General features: G+C 40.2%; 1 protein-coding gene across 1 annotated transcript in view; it reads left to right on the forward strand.

Moving 5' to 3' along the window:
• Nucleotides 1-163: 163 nt before the first annotated feature.
• The window catches only part of prkn (parkin RBR E3 ubiquitin protein ligase), a 150,850-nt gene continuing 129,426 nt past the window's right edge, over nt 164-21,587 (forward strand). The window contains exon 1 of the mRNA XM_037538578.1: nt 164-283. Coding sequence (XP_037394475.1) covers nt 277-283 — 7 coding nt within the window. The 5' untranslated portion in view covers nt 164-276. The remainder of the gene's footprint in view (nt 284-21,587) is intronic.

Consider the following 21,587-nt stretch of genomic DNA (forward strand, 5'->3'; position numbering starts at 1 on the left):
CTCGTTGACTTTTAGCCTTATTTATCTCATTCGAAGCACGGCTTATTATTCAGATACGAATACAAAAGCCAACCAAGTATAAATGGTATTATGTAATTGTATTATTTGCGTGACAATCAGGTCATCTGTCAGAGTAAAACGGGAATGTGACTCCATTTCCCACAGTCCCTAGCGGTCTTGTACATGCTCAGTACGATGGCAGGTTATAAACTGTTGACAAAAGTCACCCTACGTTGAAGTTGAGCTTAGGAACCACTTCATATCGCTGTCCTCGTCATGATCGGTAAGCAATGACTCATAAAATTAGTAGGTTTATTTATTTTTTGTGATTCATTCATCCGTTTGCCCTTAAAGCTGCATGGAGCTGGATACTCGAGTCTGACGAAAAACACACAGATTTTCACGTGCTTAGAAACACACAGTGACGTTTTAAGGCGTTATTGTGTTCAGGGCACTAAAGCTAAAATAGCGTTTGCTGATAAAACGTCACACATGTCAGTTTTAAATCCTGTGTGTACTGTGGGACGTGTTGACATGTCCCTGCATTGGTCTCGCGAGAATTCGTGGGACGTCGCTACACTTGCTGAGGTTGACCCTCGGAGAAGAGGGCTGCGTCCAAAACCGCGCTCTGCTACACTATATCTGGTTAATAGCCTAATGAATGGACTTCTACTGGTGGCGCACTAGTTTTGACTATTTCGTGTGGCAGCATGTGTTTTTTGTGCGCAGCAAGCGCTCAGATCAGTTTACGGGTTGTGGTCTTTGTGGGAGGCTACAGCATATATGATTTAAGATCGGTGCGAAGGTTATTCACCTGGTTTAATACAGAGTTTAATCGCATCAGTGGGCTGCCTGCCTGATTCACAGCGACTTGTAGGGCTGGGCGATATTGCTGAAGTTCAGTATTGCGATATTTTCTAATATAGGAAGGTATGAGTTGATATTAACTGACCATTTATGCACCTAACTAGAGGTGGGTGATATAGCAAAAAACCAAACAAAAAACCAAACAAACAAAAAATTCACAAACACAATATGCCACTATATATATTATTTCAGACATCTGAAACATAAAAAAAAACAATAATTGCAATGATTTTTCTTCAACATTTGGCATGCTGTGTTGAACTAAATCCAGTTAAACAGGCCTAATGTTACTCTGTTTATAATGAAACATGTTGTGGGTCAGTGTACTTACATATGATATGTTCAGAAAAGCATATTGCATTGTGTCATAACTTATCACAATAACAATATATACTGTCAAATTGCCCGGCCCTACAACTAATGCTTTTGAACCCTATATGTAGTATTGTTATTTTTTCAAATCTCTGGTCATTTTTAAAAATCTGGTATGTTTTTCATGAGCTATGAAGCCATTATAAAACACGGTTAGTTATGCAGTTATAAGAGAGAGCAAATAGGGTTTAAGGGGTTGATAAGTTAACATTAGTAAAGATAATGAACTCTTCCTGCCACTCTGTGGGTTTTTTAATTTAATTTTCAAAATTCTTAAATGATCTGGAATGACAGATGTGTATTATGTATACCATGGGTAGTATGTGTAGTATAGGCATTTTGTCATAAATGTAATATGTGAAAGTTTCTAAATGCATCATTCACTGCTCAGTCCATGCGGTCCATACCACTGGGAAACTGTATTAAACTCATTGTTTCTCTCGAGTCAAGAGAACCAACTCATTTATTCACCTGTTACAGCGCTTTAATTCCACCCATTCACATACGTCCTAAGAAGCTCTGATTGCATTGTGAATGAGGCACATTACTGGGCAGCCAATCAGAACAGAGTTCATTTATATATGTTAGTTTTAAAGGCACAGTGACAAAAACAGCCTGTTTAATTGTAAGAGATAAAGAGATGTTGGGAGGTGATCTTGTTATTATTATTTCAGCTACCTAAAGTAGCTAAACAGGGGAAAAAAGTAGAATGTGGGCTCTTAAAGGAGCAATATGTAAGATGACACAAGCTGTTGAATTCATACCCCACACTCCAAACAATTAGTTTCTAAAGCGATCGGTGCCAAGAGCTTCAGCCATCGCTACCTTTACTGTTCCTTTCATTGGCTACCTGTCCTTCATGAGACAGGATAGGCTGGTTCTAGCTGGTTAGCATGCTAACTTCAGTAGTTATCTTTGCAGCACATTCTGTTGATAATTTGAATCAATTCTGGAATATTTTAAACAAAAAATCATATAAATTGCACCTTACTGCACAGGGGGGCAGTCATGGGCTGGAGGTTAGGGAACTGACCGTGTGACCCGAAGGTTGCCTTTTCGATCCCCAGCAACGACAGTCCATGACTGAGGTGTCCTTGAGCAAGACACCTAACCCCCAATTACTCCCCGGGCGCCGTGGATAGGGCTGCCCACCACTCCGGGCAAGTGTGCTAACTGCCCCCTAGTGTGTGTGTATTCACTAGTGTTTATGTGGGGTTTCACTTCACGGATGGGTTAAATGCGGAGGTGGAATTTCCCCGGTTGTGGTATTAAAAAAGTATCACTTAACTTAAAACAGAAAAGCGATACTGCGGTATGTCAGTGTCTATATTGGTAGAGACTATTTGACTCTCTTCAAATAGCTGTTCAGTGGACACAAGGTGTGACCATATTGGGCAGAAACGGGCATCTCACAATCTTAATATTCTTCTTTTTATGTACAGAAGATTTAAGTGTGGTTATTTTGTACAGTTCTTCAGATTAAATACAAACCAAATCAATAACATGTCACTTAGTCACAGTCACCATTATATTAAGCTACATTGAAAACATATTACCCAAAGAACCTGCACCATGTCATGGTGGATCCTGATTAATTTGTCTTTCCTTTGAAATATAAAGCTATATTTGATCCCAGCGTAAAAATGTGATCCGTGCACCTTATCGCGGTGCTAATTGGAGGGGCCACTCCTGAGCACAGAGAGCCCATCCCTGCCTTAGCAGCTGCAGAGTCTGAAGAAGACATATTGATTGTGTCTTTTGAGTGTGTCGGATGCGTCAGTTCGGGCTTCGCTGATCCCTGCGAGACAGGGATTTGGTCTGAGAGAGCTGACTAGCGCTTGTCTGAGAAAATGAGAATGAATCGAGCAGCTTGCCTTCAGCCTTGGGCTACACACCTCCGCAATGGCGACATTATCTGTCCCAGTGATCTTGTCACAAAAACCCGGTTTTAGATTGACTCAGCCTCTTAGTGTATTTAGTGCATGACAGAGCAAATCACTTTACCAAGGACATCCTAAATGTTCCACAAAAGAACTAGGTCATCAGCAAAAGCGTGAGTTATTATATAGTCAGTTTTGCAGTGTGATGCAGTTTCACCAATGAGCTTGTTGATGATGCAGAGCGGTGTGTTCAGATTTCTGCGTCAGCTGGAGTTGGGTAGTGTTTTCATTCTCGCTTCAATGTTGAGTTGATACTTGATGCTTGACCTTACATTGTGTGTGAAAATAAGGTGCTTGTTATTGAGGGTTTCACTGCTGGATGAGCGGTCAGGCAACGCAGGGCAAGAAGACAGGTTGCCTGCTAAAGCGTTTGAAGGGAAGCCACAGTGATAATTCAGCTTCCTTGAGAGAATTAGCTCTGTGCCAAAGCACATTCTCTCTAAGATTCCTCCTTGCTGCCAAAGGCAGTACAAATACTTCTGATTATTCAAGTGTGTGCAAAAGTTTGGGTGCCCCTGGTCAAATGACTTGTCTTTGTTGATTTTCTATGTTCACACATTGTCTGCAGAGAACACAAATTTATGGTTCTTTACATTTTTGTTCACATTTTTTCCAATATGTTAAACTCAGCAAATAAATAAAAACTAATATTTGAAGAAAAGTGTCATGTTTAAGGTCTCGGTGGATTAAATTAGATTAAACTTTGTCGTTGTCCATTGAGTCATGGAACATTTAATGGAATGCAGTTAGCATCTAACCAGAAGTGCAAAATACAGTATTATTTATATGGAAAGGGCAAAAAAGTAACAGGCAATTGTCAATATATACAATTAAGGATGGTAGAACGGTAAAAAAACTATAGGTGTAGCAAGAATAACTACAGTATACATATACAGTGTGAGTAGAGAGAATGTAAATGTAGGTAGTATGTACTGTCCGCAGCATATCTCTGCTGTCGGAAAACAAAACATTGTGTCTCCATTTTTGTCGTTTTTCAGTTTTTGACATAATTTGTCTTTTGCCCTTTTCATTATGCGTAAATTTCATGATGAATTGAACAAAATAAAATGCCCAAAATTACTTTGAAAGAAGTCTGGTTCCATTGATTTACATTAAAAGTAAAGCATGTTTTTTTCTTCTCCTGTGAAGTTACCGTTTTGGAAATGCGAAGTCTTGTTCCAAGAGCAGCGATATGTAAAATGATAAGTATGCAGAGTAAGACTCTGTACAAATATGAATAATGCAATAATGCCAGGACGTAGAGTACAGTAACAGTGCAGTGAGTTAAAGATACAGTTAAAGTGATGGTGTGGAGTTCAGCAGGGTCACAGCCTCAGGGAAGAAGCTCTTCCTGGGCCTGCTGGTTTGGGAGCGGAGGCTTTTGTAACGTCTGCCAGATGGGATGAGGGTAAAAAGCCCATGGTTAGGCTGAGAAATGTGCTTGATGATGTTCCTCAGCCTGCCCAGGCAGCACTTATGGCAAATGTACTCAGTAGTGGGTAACATAGTACGTGTGGTGTGTTGGGCAGTTTTTTACCACTCGCTGGAATGGTTTTTTGGCCAGTTGCTGTACCACACTGAGATGCAGTGGGAAAAAGTCAACCAGTATCCCGGGACACTGGTTGACTTTTAGAATGATGTGTTAACTATATCCATATCACGCATGTTTCATTAGGAATGAACATGCTGCTCCAACCATACTAATCATATAAAAACACATGTATATGATACACTGATACACTATGTGTCCACACAGCCCTTCTCAGATACTTTTAATTGCACCCATTGCTGACACAAGCATTCAAATGGCCAGCTTCTATAATCTCCATAGAAAAGCATTGACCAATAGAATTGGACAGTCTGGAGCTGGAGCTAAGTTCACCATGCCCAGTGCCAAGTGTCAGCTAGAGGGGCTGCACTGAACTGTAGAGCAGTAGAGCTATGTTCTCTGGAGTGATGGAGCTCCATCCAGAACTAATCATCCAACATGAGTGCCTGACCTCACTAATGCTCTTGTGGCTGAATGCAATCAAATCCTCACAGCAATGTTCCAGCAAGTAGTGTAAAGCCTTCCCAGAAGAGTAGAGGATTTGCTTCCTGAAGAAATGGTGGATGAGCAGTTGAAACCTATTTACAATCATTCATTATGCTTCATATCAGTATAAGGCAGTCATATTTATATGAGTTATAGTTAGCAGATGAGTACAATTACAAAACCACCGAATTACAAATCACAGTCGTTTCAAAGAGCGTGTGGGGAGTTAATGCCTGTTGTTTCCAATGGATCTACTGTGAGTGGTCCGATGAATCATGCACCAGCATGTGGTCGGAGAAATGGGCAGTTGTTTTCGTCAGACTCATGCAGGCCTATCTACCCATGCGTTTAGTCATAAGTCATATTGCTATATGTAGCTGTACATATGCACAGTATTTTTTTTATACGCAACCCTGCAGCTGGTGCATGCGCACTGTAAAAAAGACTCCAGAATTGTTCTTGGCTATAGAAAGTAGGGCTCTGGGATGTAGACCTCTAGGAAAAAGCATGCATTAATACAGAACATTTCCATTATCCTGAAGTTCTTTATACATTAAAAAGGTTTTTCAGGTCTGTGCAGTGCCTGTAACTGAATGTAGTGTGTTTTGATAGTGTGATTGGCTATAAACACACCCAAGCTGTAGTTTTAATACTGGCATAGTTTGACACAGTGATTTAGACAACGCTGAAGTCAGCTTCATATTTGCCAGCTTCTTGTTTGAATTTCCCCATTCCACCTTAAATGGTGGCTGAGTGGGCAGTGGCCTGAGGTGCCAGAATGCAACTGCTGCACCATTTAAATTCAAGTAAAAAGCTTTCAGACTTCAGCTTCGCGTGATTTAGGCTATTAAAATATGCTACCTACAGTTTTATGCAGAGCTTTACCTATAAATATGCGCTATGGTAGAACATTCATTCATATCAATGATAGCTTAACTTAATAAGATCAGTAGGTCATAGACTAACTAACTGACCAACTTATCTGTCTGTTTACTTAGCGACACTAACGCTACCACCATGCATCAACAAAGAACCCATACGGACAGATAATTTTGTATATTTAAAATATATGTGAAATACATTGCAACCCATGTTGAAATACATTCCAAACACTAAAATGTATTTCAGAATATATTGCCATATTAACCCAATATATTTTAAAACACATTTATTTTAAAATGTATTGAGAAATATTACACTTTGAATTATGCCATACAAAAATAAATATATGTAAATGTATTCCAATACATTTGAAAATGCATGAACATAGTAAAAAAAATCTGTAATGCACTTAACTGTTTGGATACTTTTGAAATTAATTTGTATTTCAGTATATAAATTTGATATATTAGCCAACAAACCTTTAATATGGCAAAAGTAAGTGTTGCAGGAAACAGTCTGTGAAAATGCACCTTGATTTGGTTATATCTGAAGAAATACTATGACACGTAAAATGCATAAATGCATGTACAAAACTTATTTAACAAATACATTTTCATATATTGCAAAAATATACATGATAAATACATTTGGAATATGTTTTCCACATGGGAACTAAACCAGGTAAATTGGGCAAAATTCATAGGACAAGTCAGCAAACTATTAAGGTTTTTGTGATTTGGTTACCTCCTATTATCTAACACTTGGTGAATAACAAACTTTATAAAGGCCTGATGGCTAAGCGACACTGATAGTCAACTATTGTTCACTAACATACATTTACATAATGCTATATTAATATACAAATAAAGGACAAATAAACTTCAACACAGACAAATAAAATTCAACTCAGTAATGGTGTTTTATTATTGAGCCAACTAGAATCCACAAACTAGCGAAATCTACATGGGTTACAACCATTACCATTATGGAGTCGGCTAACTCAACAAAGTGGTTTTGCCCCCCTGGCTGCACACACCTTGTAAGGTTTCTTAACAGGAAAAATGTATATGATCAAGATTTCATGTATGTTGTTGTTTGTTATAGGTGAAATTAATGTTACTGTAAAGCTCACTCACTCAGTCACTCACTCATCATCTAAGATGCTTATCCTTCTTGGTTGCGGGGGGTGCTGGAGCTGATCCCAGCACTCATTGGAAGGAAGGCGGAAAATAACCCTGGCAAGGTCGCCGCTCATCACAACACCTTAAAGCTGGAATTATCACATACATAGATCTGACCTGTGAGCAAGTTTTCTCCAGCACTAAACCTTTTCTTAGTTCTATTTAACATTGTGAAGTACATAAAAAGACCATTAAAGAACGTTCTACCACCAACACCTACTGACATGTACAGTGTAAGTACATATAGGGGGTGTTCTAGCATGAATGTAGAGAGCATGTCTGTCATTAAACAGCAGGCTTGAAAAAGAGGCTACAACTGTGCATTCTTAGCCACAGTGTTCTTTTATAATAGCACATGTTTCATTGCAGATTAGGTCAGAATTTCACAATGATGGTATGATAAAGGTATATTTTTTAATCTATTCTTTATTGTCTGTCAGTGCTGCTGCACTGGTACTGGCATGTACACATTATCGGTATTGGCAATACAGAATTTAGTAATTTAGCTAATTTGGCATATGCACCAGTAGGCCTTAATTAAAGCAAGCAACAATATGGGATTATTTCACACTTGAGAAAAGCAGTAGTGAAAAAGAAGCTCATTACAAAAGACCTTTATACAGGTGTGCAACAAATGAGCACAAATGCAACATAAAAACAATATATTCTAACAGGAGCCCTTTAACTGAATGACAGAGGCCTCTTTCTGTAGCCCCTCATCTTCTGCTGTGAGCTCAGTTGCAGTCTAAGTTAAAGTTAGTCCAGGTCTTTATTGAGAGTGTAAACATTAGAGAGATGCATGGAAGGAACTTTTGGTCTCTTGTGGTAATGATAAAATGCTTTTACCCTAAGGTTAGCCCTTAGCATAGCAGCTCCATTGTTCAGCTGCATCAGTGGCCTGGTTATGCAGGCTCAACAGTTGCTGCTGATATCATAAATTATGCCCCAGGTCAAGTTGGTGTGATGACCCCTGCCCTGAAGCATTCAAAAGACAGAATTCACCTCAGTCCAGACCATCAGGACTGGCTAAAGTCTATAATAATGCAGTCGAGACCATCAGACTGACTGTGTGCTGAGTTTTTCTCTCTACAGTAGAGTGCAGCAGCACAGCACTAGAGTGACAGTGGATATCTGTCTGAAGTGGAAGTGATCAGGGGGGTCAGGCAGGTCCGCTCATGAACTGCAAGAAAGAGAGAGACACAGAGATGGAGGGAGAGCGAGAGAGACTGACGCCAGTGCACTCTTGGGACAGGAGCATGTGGGGACAGGATTATTTACTCACTGTGTTTGGAGTCCAAGGAGAGAATAAATTGCTATTGATTTTCGGCCCATTGCAGCTAAGTGTCTTTCCTGCCTTTGGAGTGACTCTGGGCTAAGAATAATTTTCTTTAATATGTATTCACATTTGTCTTGGCCCTTTTACTCTGTGCCCGCACCAGGCACTTGTTGGTATTCAGCCCTGGTGAACCGCAGTGCATGCTGAAGTCAGCATTTCCTCTTTAAGCTGATGGCATGTGGGGGTCAGGGGAGACAGGTTAGAGGGGGGCTTGTGTGTAAACTCCGCATGTGTTATGGATTTGAAATGCAGGTGAGGGGAGGGATACTGTGAAGGTGAGTGATGTGGTCAATTATTTAAAAAATGTGAGAGCCAGGCAGGTACACTGAGGATTCACGCTGTTTGGGTGGCAGTAATTGGTCAAAGGGTAGCGTGAATGTTCTTGGTGATGGGTTGCAGCTGCAGTATACAGAGTTATCGGTTTATTAAGTACATCTACATTGTTTATACATTCACTGGCCATTTTATCAGGGCTATAGCTCAGTGGTTGCTAGACAGTTTATCAGCACAGTTTATCTTCATGTTTAGTTTGACCTTTATGATTTTTACCACATTACTCCTTTTATTTAACTGTAATGTCTATATACCTTTTTCATTCGTTCATTTCTCTCCGTTCTTCCATAAACTGCTATTACTGTATATAAACTGCAATCCAGTTAGACTGTTTAATTTAGTCATTTAGTTAATTATTTAACTACTGTGTTTCTTTACCAAAAACTTCAACAGCACTGCTGTGTCTGATCTACTCGTACCAGCACAACACAAACTTACACGCCACCGCCACATCAGTGTTACTTCAGTGCTGAGAATGATCCACCACTCAAATAGTACCTGCTCTGTGAGGAGCCATGGGGGTCCTGACCTCTGAAGAACAGGGTAAAACACTACAATGTCTGTAATTGTAGAACTACAAAGTGGACATGTTACAATGTTATGCCGGATTGGTGTGTGTGTGTGTGTGTGTGTGTGTGTGTGTGTGTGTGTGTGTGTGTGTGATGTGTGTGTGTGTGTGTGTGTGTGTGTGTATGTATATGTATATATATGTATGGCATATTGTTTTCTTTCATTCTGGAATGAACTCAGCAACATTAACGTACATTTCACAATGTGGGAGATTGTGAGGCAGTAAGGTATGTCGCTCTTATTTGTTATGTATGGAGTGATGTGAGATGTAATGTAATAAAGAAACAGCTACGTTATAAAAGGAATGTAATGATATTAATAGCAAGAGAATGCACAGAATCTGTGTTTATTAAAAGCTGATGAAGTTTCATAGCTTTTTCAGTTAGTGTTACACCCAAGTTTGGCCAAAGCTTTCCTGGTGAGTTAACTGATATTACCACACAGTGTTTACGTATGGGTTGGCTTTTGAAGTATATCATTATCCTGTGTATATCTTTAAAAACAAAAACAACAACAAAAAAAATAAAACACTAAAAAGGCCTGCTGCTATGGGGTTGTTTGTTTTTATGCCATGAAGGTTACAGTCACCTTTGGTCTGAAACACACACATGCCTGATCAGACAGAGATGTGAAGTGTTTATGCTCCTTTAGCTTCATTTGTTTTGTTTTGTTTTTCTTTTCTTCAAATCTGACTTTGGTTAATGGTAATCAAGTGACAGGTATGTACAGACACTGACTTGCCAGCGCCTTTCATAAATAATAGTAATACAATGTACTAATGAGCCAAATATGAATGCCATAATGCCAAATATGAAGTGTTTGAATAATATTACAGTGGCTGTATTTACATGCAAAGATTTTTTCCAGTCCAATTGAACACATTCCGATTAAGGCTCACTCTACTCAACAATCTGATGAAAATCTTTGTTTACATGCACACTACAAGTAATCTGAACACTTAGTGTAGACGTTACCATGACAGCAGTGAGCAGTGCTTGTGTTTTTAATTACTTGAAAATGATGTGAGACTCAGGAAAACGTACTTAACGTGTACTTAATAAAGAAGGCTGAGAGGAAGACGTCGTGTTCTGAGACACATAAGCTGAACGTCCGTCCCACCACCATATTTTAAGGATCAGAGCATAGACTTCGTCTCCTCTGCAGACCAGTTTTTTGCAGACACACTTTTTAATCCCACAAACAGGGAAATTTCTCCTCCGCATTTAACCCTTCCGTGAAGTGAAACACCACATACACATACTAGTGAACACACACACACACACACACACACACACACTAGGGGGCAGTGAGCAGCCCTATCCATGGCACCCGGGGACCAATTGGGGGTTTGGTGTCTTGCTCAAGGATACCTCAGTCGTGGACTGTCAGCGCTGGAGATTGAACTGGCAACTTTCCGGTCACAGGGCCAGTTCCCTAACCTCCAGCCCATGACTGCCCGACTGATGTGGTGCACTTACAGAACATACTTAAACTTTCTGATTGAGAATGTAATCAGATACAGATGTTTACACGGTTATTATTCTTGTATTTAACATATTATTTACAGGATTACCCTTGTTCAATCGGACAGAAATTGTATTCCAAATGGCCTCAATCACACTAGTGAGTTTCAATTGAGGTGTTTGCATGGATGTTTATTCCGATTGAGCGGATTTAATGGATTATCAGACTGTGCATAAACACGGCTCCTGAACACTGTAATGATTTAATAAGACATTTATCAGGATTCATTCTGTTCTTGGTTCATGTAACAAGAAAATGGCCTAAAAAATCCTGATATGAACTCTTTATGAAGTGCCCTCACAAAATGCCTGTTGAGATACCTCAGACCCTGCCCTCAACAAAGCTGGCCCAGTGGAGAAATGCCCTACAAAAGTGTTTCTTATAAAGTGGTCAGTAAATGTTTTGTCAAGATATGACAAGACATTGTTTTGTATACAGAAATGGTCTGAAGGTCAGTTAAGCATGGCAGGCAGGGTCTGAAATACAGCCTCACATTTGATGACTGGTCTTGTTTGAGGACCTTTAGAGGTTTGGTCTTTCTTCACTATGCTGGAAGCATCACTTTGTGCAGGACACAGTTCATCTCTTAGTTAACATGTCAATTAAATTGTCCCTAGTAAGTTTTTCTCTGACCAGTGACTACATGGCCAAGAAAAAAATAAAAGATGTAAAGAAATGTTACCTGCCTGCTAGATGATAACGAAGGAATTCACTCGTTTTAATCACACATCAATATTCAATGACTCCTTTGGTGCTTTATCTATCTGTAGCCCGATACGTCGTTTCAGTCATATTTCCATTTATTGGGTTCACCTGAGGCACAAGGGGAAAAAAAGAGACCTTGAGAAATCGGGGCTTTGGCACATGCTGGCAGAAAGGAAATTGGTGTGTCAATCACAAGTTTTCATATCTCCAAGCTAGCTGTCATGAGAATGAGAGAAATGGATGGAGAAGGGGGAAATGGGGGGAAAAAAGACTAGCAATAAATAGAGAAGTGTGGAGAAACCGAGTGAAGGAGACAGATACTGTACTGGACTGGGTGAGTATTACTGCCTAATTACAGCTGAAGACACTAAAGCCCTCTCTGAAATTGATCAGGATAATGACGTATTAAGGTCTGTAAAAAAATGCTGGTAGTCTTGAATAAGCACTTAAGGCGGGGAGGCATTGTTGCTTCATCTCACTGTCTGTCCTTTGGTCACCTTGAAGGGTTTATAAGTTCACTTCAGTCTCGGATAATGGCGTTTCCCAAATGCAGGCCGAACAGCGTGCCAGCTGTCAGAGTAGCAAGAAATTAGATTTGAACAGGAAAAAATCATTTAAATAAATTGAAAAATCATTTAAAATCCACTTAGTGGTCTTCATTGATTTCAAACATTAAATGAGAAACATCAATCAGGTGTCACCTTGTTGGTAACTGAATTGGTGGTCGGTGGAGTGACCAGGAATGAGATCGCTGAGTTGATGTTGGGAATAAAGTTGGGAATAAGCGTTTGCTTGCAGTATGTTTAGCTTGAGTTGCAAAAGCATTTTGTGAGGAGTATTTCAGTATTTTAATCTCTATCTGAAGCATCTGGCTCATACAGTCCATTAACATGGATAATAATGAAAGGCCCCCTGCACTCAACTGGCTAACTCTTCTTGGGTGGCATATATGATTACATAGATCAAAATGTGTGTCCACTGTATTACCACAGAGTTCGATTTGGACTATTTTAAAGACACAAAAAATTGTACAATAGATTTAGATCTACAATAGATTTCCATCATGGGTTATTGTTAATATGGAAAATGTTAAATAGATCAGCTATAGATGGTTTAGCTCTAGGTCTGCTATGACCGTTATTCGCTGTATGTGTTATTCTTGCTGCATCTTTCACACTGAGTGTAACAGCATTTGCTTGAATGTAGATCCATTATTCCTTTATAAAAGCTTTTTTTTGTTAATGTGATTTAAAAGATAGATTTGTTTTTTAGGTTTTAAAAAGTATTGTGCAAAAGAAAGAATAATCATTTTTTATGTTTATTTTGTTGAATGAACATTGTATATAATGTGAAATACATATAACCACCGACTCTATTAAACTGCTTTTTTCTTTCTTTTTCTGATTGAGTAATTGAAGTCATAGTGAATCAGTCAACTGATTATGGAAACAGTTATTTGTCGCAGCTCCATAGAAGGCAACGAGAAGCCCAAGTTCCCATTGGCTTCTACTGTAACAGTTTTTCTGAGTGCAACTGATTTATTATCTTTAGTCATCGATCGTAAACTCCAGCTGTGGGAGACAGAGATTAGACTGAAAAATGCTGAAGTCTCACTTTAAAGCACACTTTATGGCCCAATTCCATTCCTTATTGTTACCCCTACCCCTTGTTTTGGAGTGTAATCTTGCCCCTCAGAACTGAGTTACAAGGGGTAGTGATTGAAATCTTCTCCAACAAAATTGGACCTTCAAAAAAATTATTTATTATCCCCCACCCTTACTTATTCAGTGGTATGAAGCTGAAGTCAGCTAATCGCCAGGTTTTTGGAATTTTCAGGAGCAGCAGTTACATTCTGGCGCTTCAGGTGTCAGTTCTGCTGGATTATTTAAGGTGGAACGAAAAAGTTAGCTAGCTCGCTACCAAGACACCAGCATACTATTAGCAATTTTAAATGCATTTTACAAAGAAAAAGACCATAATACATTGAACCGACATTGGACTAAAACAATAAAATGTTTATCGGAAATTTTTAATGGAGAAAATACTCACATTTGTGGCTTTCTTTGGTCGCTCGTGCAGCCATCTCGCTAGATTTTTCTCATAACACTCCCTGTTTGGAAAACCTGAAAAACCTCAGCTTGGAGGACCATGTAGTCCAGAAGGTCAGAAACACAAACTCACATTCATTTATAAATATTTCTCACATAAACAGATGATTTCCAGCTTAAATGAACAGGAAGACCTTTCAGCTTGTTTTTTTCCTGATATGGGCTGTGAAGGGCTCTAAGCACCTGGCCTGCGATCATCAAGTGACTAGCTACCAAGTGATTGACCTTGAAAACTATTTAAGACTTTTCTTATGCTGAGGTGCTCAGTTAATGAAATATTCAGGAACAGCAGTGGCATTGGATTGAGCGGGATGTTGTATTTTGCTTTTGTTGAGGTGAATAAATTTGTAATGATAAACCAATATCAAAAGTAATGAGAAATGACGGAGGAAAAGGAGTGATACCCTTGGTAAAATGACACAAAATACTCCTACCGAGGATGTGAATGAGCTCATATAGTGAAATGCTTCACCTGTCTTTAATAGAAAACTGTTTTCCAATGCAGGTCTTGTGGAGAATCAGTGGGGTAAAGTGTACAGGATTACTCAGAATTTTAATGTCTATGCAAATGTAGCTTTTTTTATTGTTTGAAATTGCTCCCACAGGCACGAAATCTGCATCCACCTGATAGACTGTACCTGTAAAACCAGCTGGGCGCGTGTGCGTGCACGTGTCTCCGTATGCCCCTGCTGCTTTTTGTCTGCACCCCAAGGACCCCAATCCCATTCTTTGAGCACCTCACTTTGATCCATTTTCCCTGAATTAATGTTTTATTGTTTAGTCAATGATTAGACCCGCGAATAATTTCACGGTTCAGTTGCACCGGCGAATGAATAGCCACCTGAAACATACTGGGTGCTTTCTCCGAATGCCTCACTTTATAATTAAAACCTGAGGATGGGGCCTAGAAAACAAATTCTGCCTGAAATTGGAATTGGTTACACTGGCTCTCATGCAAATATGCGCCGGCGGCAGCCTCAGACATGGAAAAGGGGGACGGCGGGACGCAGGTGAGGCGATGGCTGAGAAAGAGTGGGAAATGGGAAGCAAATCTAGTGCATCTGAAAGATCTGGGGAATGATTGCAGCTCTTTTACTGAGATATAAGCTTCTAGGCAACAACGCATAGCAATGCATTTCCTATATGACCTGTTTGAGTTTGCAGGTATGCCACTTGGCTGTGAAAATGCCCCGGGTCTGGATATTCAAATGCTTCAGTCATTTTTTTCTGTGTTTCAGGGGTAACAATTGAATGATCTGATGATCTGGGGGTAGCACTTTAATAAAAAAAAAAAAGCATGGGATATGCAGAATCTATTCTAATAAACCTAAATCTGATATTTGTTTCAGCTTAGTGAGTGTTTGGAAAGGTAATTCTCTGTGTTTAGTGGCATTTTATTTATTTGTGCCACTTTCGTTTCTACAGACACACTTTATATATTCAGATGCAATTAGGTTACAAGACTGCTAGCTTAAAATAATAGTGCAGTTGCCTTCAAGTTTCCCAAAGTGTAGCAATCAACTAGAAAGAGAAAGTTAGTAAATTATCTTCAAATTAGCAGTTGCAGAACACCTTTTGATTATTTTTGAGAATTTACTTGGATTTACATTGTAATTCCAGGTAGTTGCTATGGTGCTGCAATGAGGTTGGTGTAGTATTCCAGCTTATTGATAAGACATGGCTTGGTGGTTGTTAGGTGATTGCTATGTAGTTGCTAGGCTCTTGCTGTAGTATCTGAGGAGGTTGTTTAAGAGTTGCTAGGCCTTTGGCATTCTATTACAGGTGGCTGCTTCACTATTGCTAGGCTTTTGCTGTGCTATTCTAGGTCCAAGATGTTGCCAGGTAGTTGCTGCGGTATCTCAAGTGGTTGCTTAGGTGCTGCTAAGCCTTTGGCATGCTGTCGTAGGTGGTTGCAAAGGTATTGCATGCCATTGCTACGGTTTCCTGGGTGGTTGCTTTGCTGTTTCCAAGCCACTGCTATGCCATTCTAGGTGATTGCGATTGTGTTGCTTGACTGTGGCTGTGGTATCTTAGGTCGTTTATTAGGTGCTGCTATTCCATTGCTATGCTATCATAAGTTGGTGCTAAGGTGTTGCTAGGTTGTTGCTATGGTATTGCAGGTGGTTGCTTAGTTGTTGCTAGGCCATTGCTATGCTATCCAAGGTGGTTGCTAAGGTACTTTGCTATCCCAGGTGGTTGCTTAGCTGTTGCTAGGTCATTGCTAGACTATCCAAGGTGGTTGCCAAGGTGTTGCTGAACTGTTGTTGTGGTATGCCAGGAGGTCACTTAGGTGTTGCTAGGCAGTTGCTGTGGTGTCTCAGGTGGTTGCTAAGTTTTTCCAAATCAAATTTCAAGCTTATTTGTCATTTGCACAACATATCAAGACATGTATGCATTGAAATGCTTGTGGTGAGGCTCATATAAATCACTCTACAGAAGTCAAAGTATAATAAACAAATTGAAATATGTTAAATATACACAAAATATAGGGAAAATATAGAGAAACTATAGAGAAATATCCACAAAATATAGATACAGTATACATTTTAAAGTGACTTAAGTGAATCAATGTTATTGTTTTTTAAAGTGATTAAGTATGTTATTGTACATAGCAGAGATGATATTATTATTAATTATCAATAATAATAATAATAATAATAATACTGACAGAGTGACTGAGTGAAATGATAATTGGAGAAGGACCCACAGCTTCACAGCTTGTTCAGAAGCCTGACAGTCTGTGGTTAGAAACTGTTCAACAACCAGGTTGTTCCAGGCAGGTGTGGAGGGACCAGGTGAGATAATCAGTGAGGTGTACGCCGAGAAACTTCACACTGCTGACTCTCTCCACTTCGGCTCCGTTGATGGATAGGGGAGAGTGACCACCCCTCTGCCACTTCCTGTAGTCCACGATCATCTCCTTTGTTTGCTGATGTTGAGACAGAGACTGCTGTTATGGCACCACTCTGACAGACCAATGACCTCTGATCTCTGTAGGCTGGTTCATCTCCATCAGTGATGAGGCCTAGGATGGTGGTGTCATCAGCAAACTTGAAGATGATGTTAGACGTGTGTTTGACTACACAGTCATGTGTATACGGGGAGTACAGTAGGGGGCTGAGCACATATCCATGGGGAGCCCCTGTGCTCTGAGTCAGTGTGGAAAAGAAGCTGTTCCCAACTTGCACAACCAGGGGTCTGCTTGTCAGGAAATCCAGTCTCCAGTTGCAGAGATGAGAGTTCAGACCCAAGTCTGTGAGCTTAGGAATGTGTTTGGCAGGGATGATTGTGTTGAATGCTGAGCTGTAATCTATGAACAGCATTCTTACATATGTGATCTTTCTGCCCAGGTGTGTGAGAGCATTGTGTATTGAGCAGTGTGTATGGCATCATCTATGAATCAGTTAGAAAGCACAAACCTATTCATGCTTAGACTCTGGGATCCTGCAGGAATTCATGCCTCTATACTGACATATTTTTGACCATAGATTAATAATTCGAAGAAAATGAAGAACATAATAAGCTATCATAATAATTTGACCCTTGCTACTATGACAAGTAAAGCGAAGTATCTATAACATTACAGTCATTGCTGTCATAACAAAATCTCTGAAATAGTAGTTTTATGGGAGAAGAAAAAACATTCTTAACTTCTCATCTAAGACAGTGTATTTTAATGTAGGTTAATTGAAAATGGATATTTTTGGAATATAAGTATTCTTACAAAATGGTCACATAGTGTAAGGGATGTTTTCAATCAGTTTCTAAGAAAATGAATAAAGCCATTACAAAGTCTTGATATGACAGCTAGCTGTTGTTCCTACAGTGCATTAGGCTCTCTTTCTCTTTCTAGAGGGATTTAGTGGGAGTCCAGCTATGTGTGCGCATCCTGCTCTGTTGCCACTGTCAGGTGGGCCAGGCTCTAGGCCGCAGGCCACCATCCTGGTGCTTATTTAGCATTGTTAATGATCTGCCTGGTCTGTGTCTGATGGAAGTGCAGCACGCAGGAAGACACTCGAATCCAAAACCATCGGCACCATGTGATCTGCCTGTCAGTGTACCAGCTTAACAAAAAACATATCTATTTAACCTGATACAGTGGTGCATCGTTATAGGCTGGACGTCAGTAGAAATCAGCGATGGTTAGCATGCACTGTGGGTGAAAGTATAGCACTGCGTGACCTTTTGATTCCAAGTCAAGCGTACAAGGGTCAGGTGGTGTCTACAGAAGCCTGAACACCACATGGTGTTTGTTACATATTTGAGCAGCAAGTTTTTGTGGTAGACCCTGTGAAAACTTTGTACCTGAAGCATGCAATCATAATGCATTGCTAGTGGCTTCTTCTGTAGCTCAGGTCCTGCTCGTCTCCGCCTCTTTCCTAGCTATCTGTTTACTGCCCTATTTTTCAATAACTTGCCTCATGGTTGATAACATACATCACCACCCCCTGCTCCCTGCTTTCTTTTTATCCTCTCTTCTTTCATGCACTGCTATTTTCTTCACAAGTGCTGGTGGACTTGTTATGCATTCCCTGTGGCCTTTTCTGAGATAGACTCCTCTTGCATGGGATTAATAAGAATGGACTGACGTGGGGGGAAATATTTCCTCGCGTCGGAGCTGGCTGGTCGACCCTGATGAACTGCACTCTGCTGAATCAATTTGGCCATTGATTTGCTGCATAATTCTCCACTGGATGGAAATCCAGGATTTTCTTTCTTCCATCAAGATTCACGGATGGACATCTGCTGTTCCCCAAAGTGCATCATTTCGAAAAGTCCCTGCGTGCCCCATACTGAGGCTTAAAATGCATAGGCAAGGTGGTAGGGCCTTATCAAAGTACTTGCTCACCTAATTGCTCATACTGAGTTCTGCCACTGAGAAATCAATCTTTTTTATTGTTATAGTGGGGGGAAATTACAGACTATGGGCTTGGCAGTATTTTAAGATGCTTTTTTCAGCACTGTAAGGGGTTTTATTGCTAATCAATGGCCAGAGAACTGGCATGGGCTCTGTGGAAGCGGGCCTGCAATGTCGGCCAATGTTTGAAAGTGTCCTCTTTGGGGTTTTTTTTTTTTTTTGAGCATTAATGTAACAGTGGCACAAGGTCACCTTCTCCATCTACGAGTTACAGCAAAAAGCTCTATCAACACATTTAAGTCTTTTTTCATGCTTTCTTTCTCCCTTCTCTCTTCCCCTTTTCTTCTTACCCTTCATAATCCACTATGTCGCTTTCTCTTTCTCTCTCCCTCCCTTCTTCTCTTCCTCCACTCTGTCTGGCTCCAGCCTTAAAGAGTCCCCAGACTCATTTTCTCTCCGATGCTGCAGCAGAGAATTAAGCCAATCTGTCTTCATATTACTGCCTGTGTGCGGCCTAGATTGATCTGGCCGTCTGCCACTCTGGTCCGACACAAATCATTGGCTTGCCATGATACCCTGCCACCCCCTGCTTTTGATTGACAGCGCGCCGCCTCGTCTTTCCTACACCCTTTTCTTCTCGCTGCTCTCTCAGAATTACTGTCATGGGATGTTATCTGTAAATAACGCACTTTTCATTACATGTAGAGAGTATTGAGACAAGCTGAATGGGTTTTTTTCATTTGCAGCTGAGCTGCTGAATGGATTGGTTTTTCTTGCTGAATGGAAAGGGAGGGTACATACTTACATATACTTGAAATGTATTGAGATATATGTTCTTGAGTAATGAGTAAATTAGTTAATTACAGACTATAGTCCATCTGTTTCTCTGCATACATTTTTCTTTGTTTAATCAGGACCCCCACAGGACCACAGAAAGCGGGTAATATTCAGTTGATGGATCATTCTCAGCACTGCAGTGATGCTGATGTGGTGGTGTGTTAGTTTGTGTTGTACTGGTCTGAGTGGGTCAGACACAGTGTCACTGCTGGACTCAGAATAGTAAGTAAAGCAATAAACCAAGGGAGGCTGTGCATTACTGTGGTTTTATCACAGGAAGGGTGTTCTTAGGCAGTACTTTATGGCCACCAAATTACTGCGGCGAGACTTATTTAGCACCAATTCAGCGGCTCCTCTTCTTGTGTCTGGGCTGAAACTCACATGTCTCCCTGCTCCCTATATAGTGCACTACACTGAATTTTAAATATGGGATCCTGCAACCCAACTGTGCAAAATATAGCTAAGAAATCGTCATTTGGGACTCAGACACATCCGTTCTCGATAAGTGATGCACTATTTGGCTGTAAAGGCTGGAATTTCTAAACTTTCATAGCTAGCACACTACGGAGCACAGAGCAGTTTGGGATTCAGCCTGGGTTTGATACTACTTCTGATTGAAACATGAGCATTTAAGCCAATCAAATTACATTTTTTGACTTTTATACTGCTGTTTCACAGTTATTCATACTGTAAGTACTTTAGTTTAAGCCTGTGATATTAACTATATAGTTGTTTAGGCTGTTAGCTATCTTTTAGCCTGTTAGCTAGCTGATCAGCCTAGTTCTAATTAAGAAAATAAGTTGCCAGCTGCTCAGTTTAAACAAAAAAGGGGTTCTTACTTCATCAATACAGTCGGTGGTCCATGCGGGCAGCATTAGAGTTAAAGATTATTCCATTAACAGCAGGGTTTTTTGTGCTGTGGCACAGTAACACCGAGCTATACATGATATAATATTATTTGAAATGCACGTCATTCTGGAAATTCATTTCTAATGTCATTCTGGATGTTATACAAGTTTCTTGGGCATTTTAGGACAGATATATACATCAAACACGTTCATCATTCTGTACACATCTGAACTTTCCTTTCTCCCCAGTTTACTAGTAATAATTTGAACTCTGTGAAGTTGGTCAGGACCAGCACACTAGAATCATTTTACGCATGTGCTTGCAGCAAAACAGGTTTTGTTTTATTGAAACAACTGAAGCTAGTATGTACCTCCCTGTACACAGTCATCATTTTCTAAGCTGAACCCTAGCGTTAACCACGAGGAGTGTTTTTGTCCATTGAAGCTCAAGTAAAAATTAAGACCAATCTGTTACCCATTTTTCTTTGGTTTTTGTCCAAAGTCAGGACATTTTTATCCAGCAAAACCACACTTACACCCACAGTCTCTCACTTCCTATCTCTCTCTCTCTCTATCTCTCTCTCTCTATTACTCACTTTGCTCTGATTTGATTCCCCATGCTGCTCTTTCTCTCTCTCTATGCTCAATTTCCTCATGACAAACATTCGTGTTGGAGAGGTCTGAATATGCCCGCTGTCATGCTCTGCTGAATCCAAGACATTGCACTGCCTAGCTAAACAGCAGAATTATGTCGCCTGACTTTTGCTCAATGTATTGCCTTCACGCAGACCTTAACACTGCCTGCTGAAAGCAATGTAAGTAAGCAGAGGGACAGAATTTGGCCAGAAATTCATCATGGGCAACTTGCCGCAGAAGCAGCCTCTGCAGCCAGCAAGGCCAAATGCCAATCTTACATTAAGTCAGATGTTAATCTATTATATAGGGACATTTAGGTTTCTTGAAAATACAGCATTAATAAACCATATAAGTGATCCAGTTTTTTGTCTTCTCCAGCAAACTGAAATGGTTTACCATTTAGGTTGTAGGCAGTTGTTGGGTTCATGTGCTTGTTACAGTGGCCTCTCAGTGCTGGGTAATCTGGCCTGCCGCAGCTCGGTGATTGCATTCTGTCACTCGTGCTGGCTGAGGGAAAACTCCAGCAATCCAGGCACGTCGAGGCCCTCTCGCCAA

This window comes from Pygocentrus nattereri, chromosome 5 (assembly GCF_015220715.1).
Source record: "Pygocentrus nattereri isolate fPygNat1 chromosome 5, fPygNat1.pri, whole genome shotgun sequence".
NCBI lineage: Eukaryota > Metazoa > Chordata > Actinopteri > Characiformes > Serrasalmidae > Pygocentrus > Pygocentrus nattereri.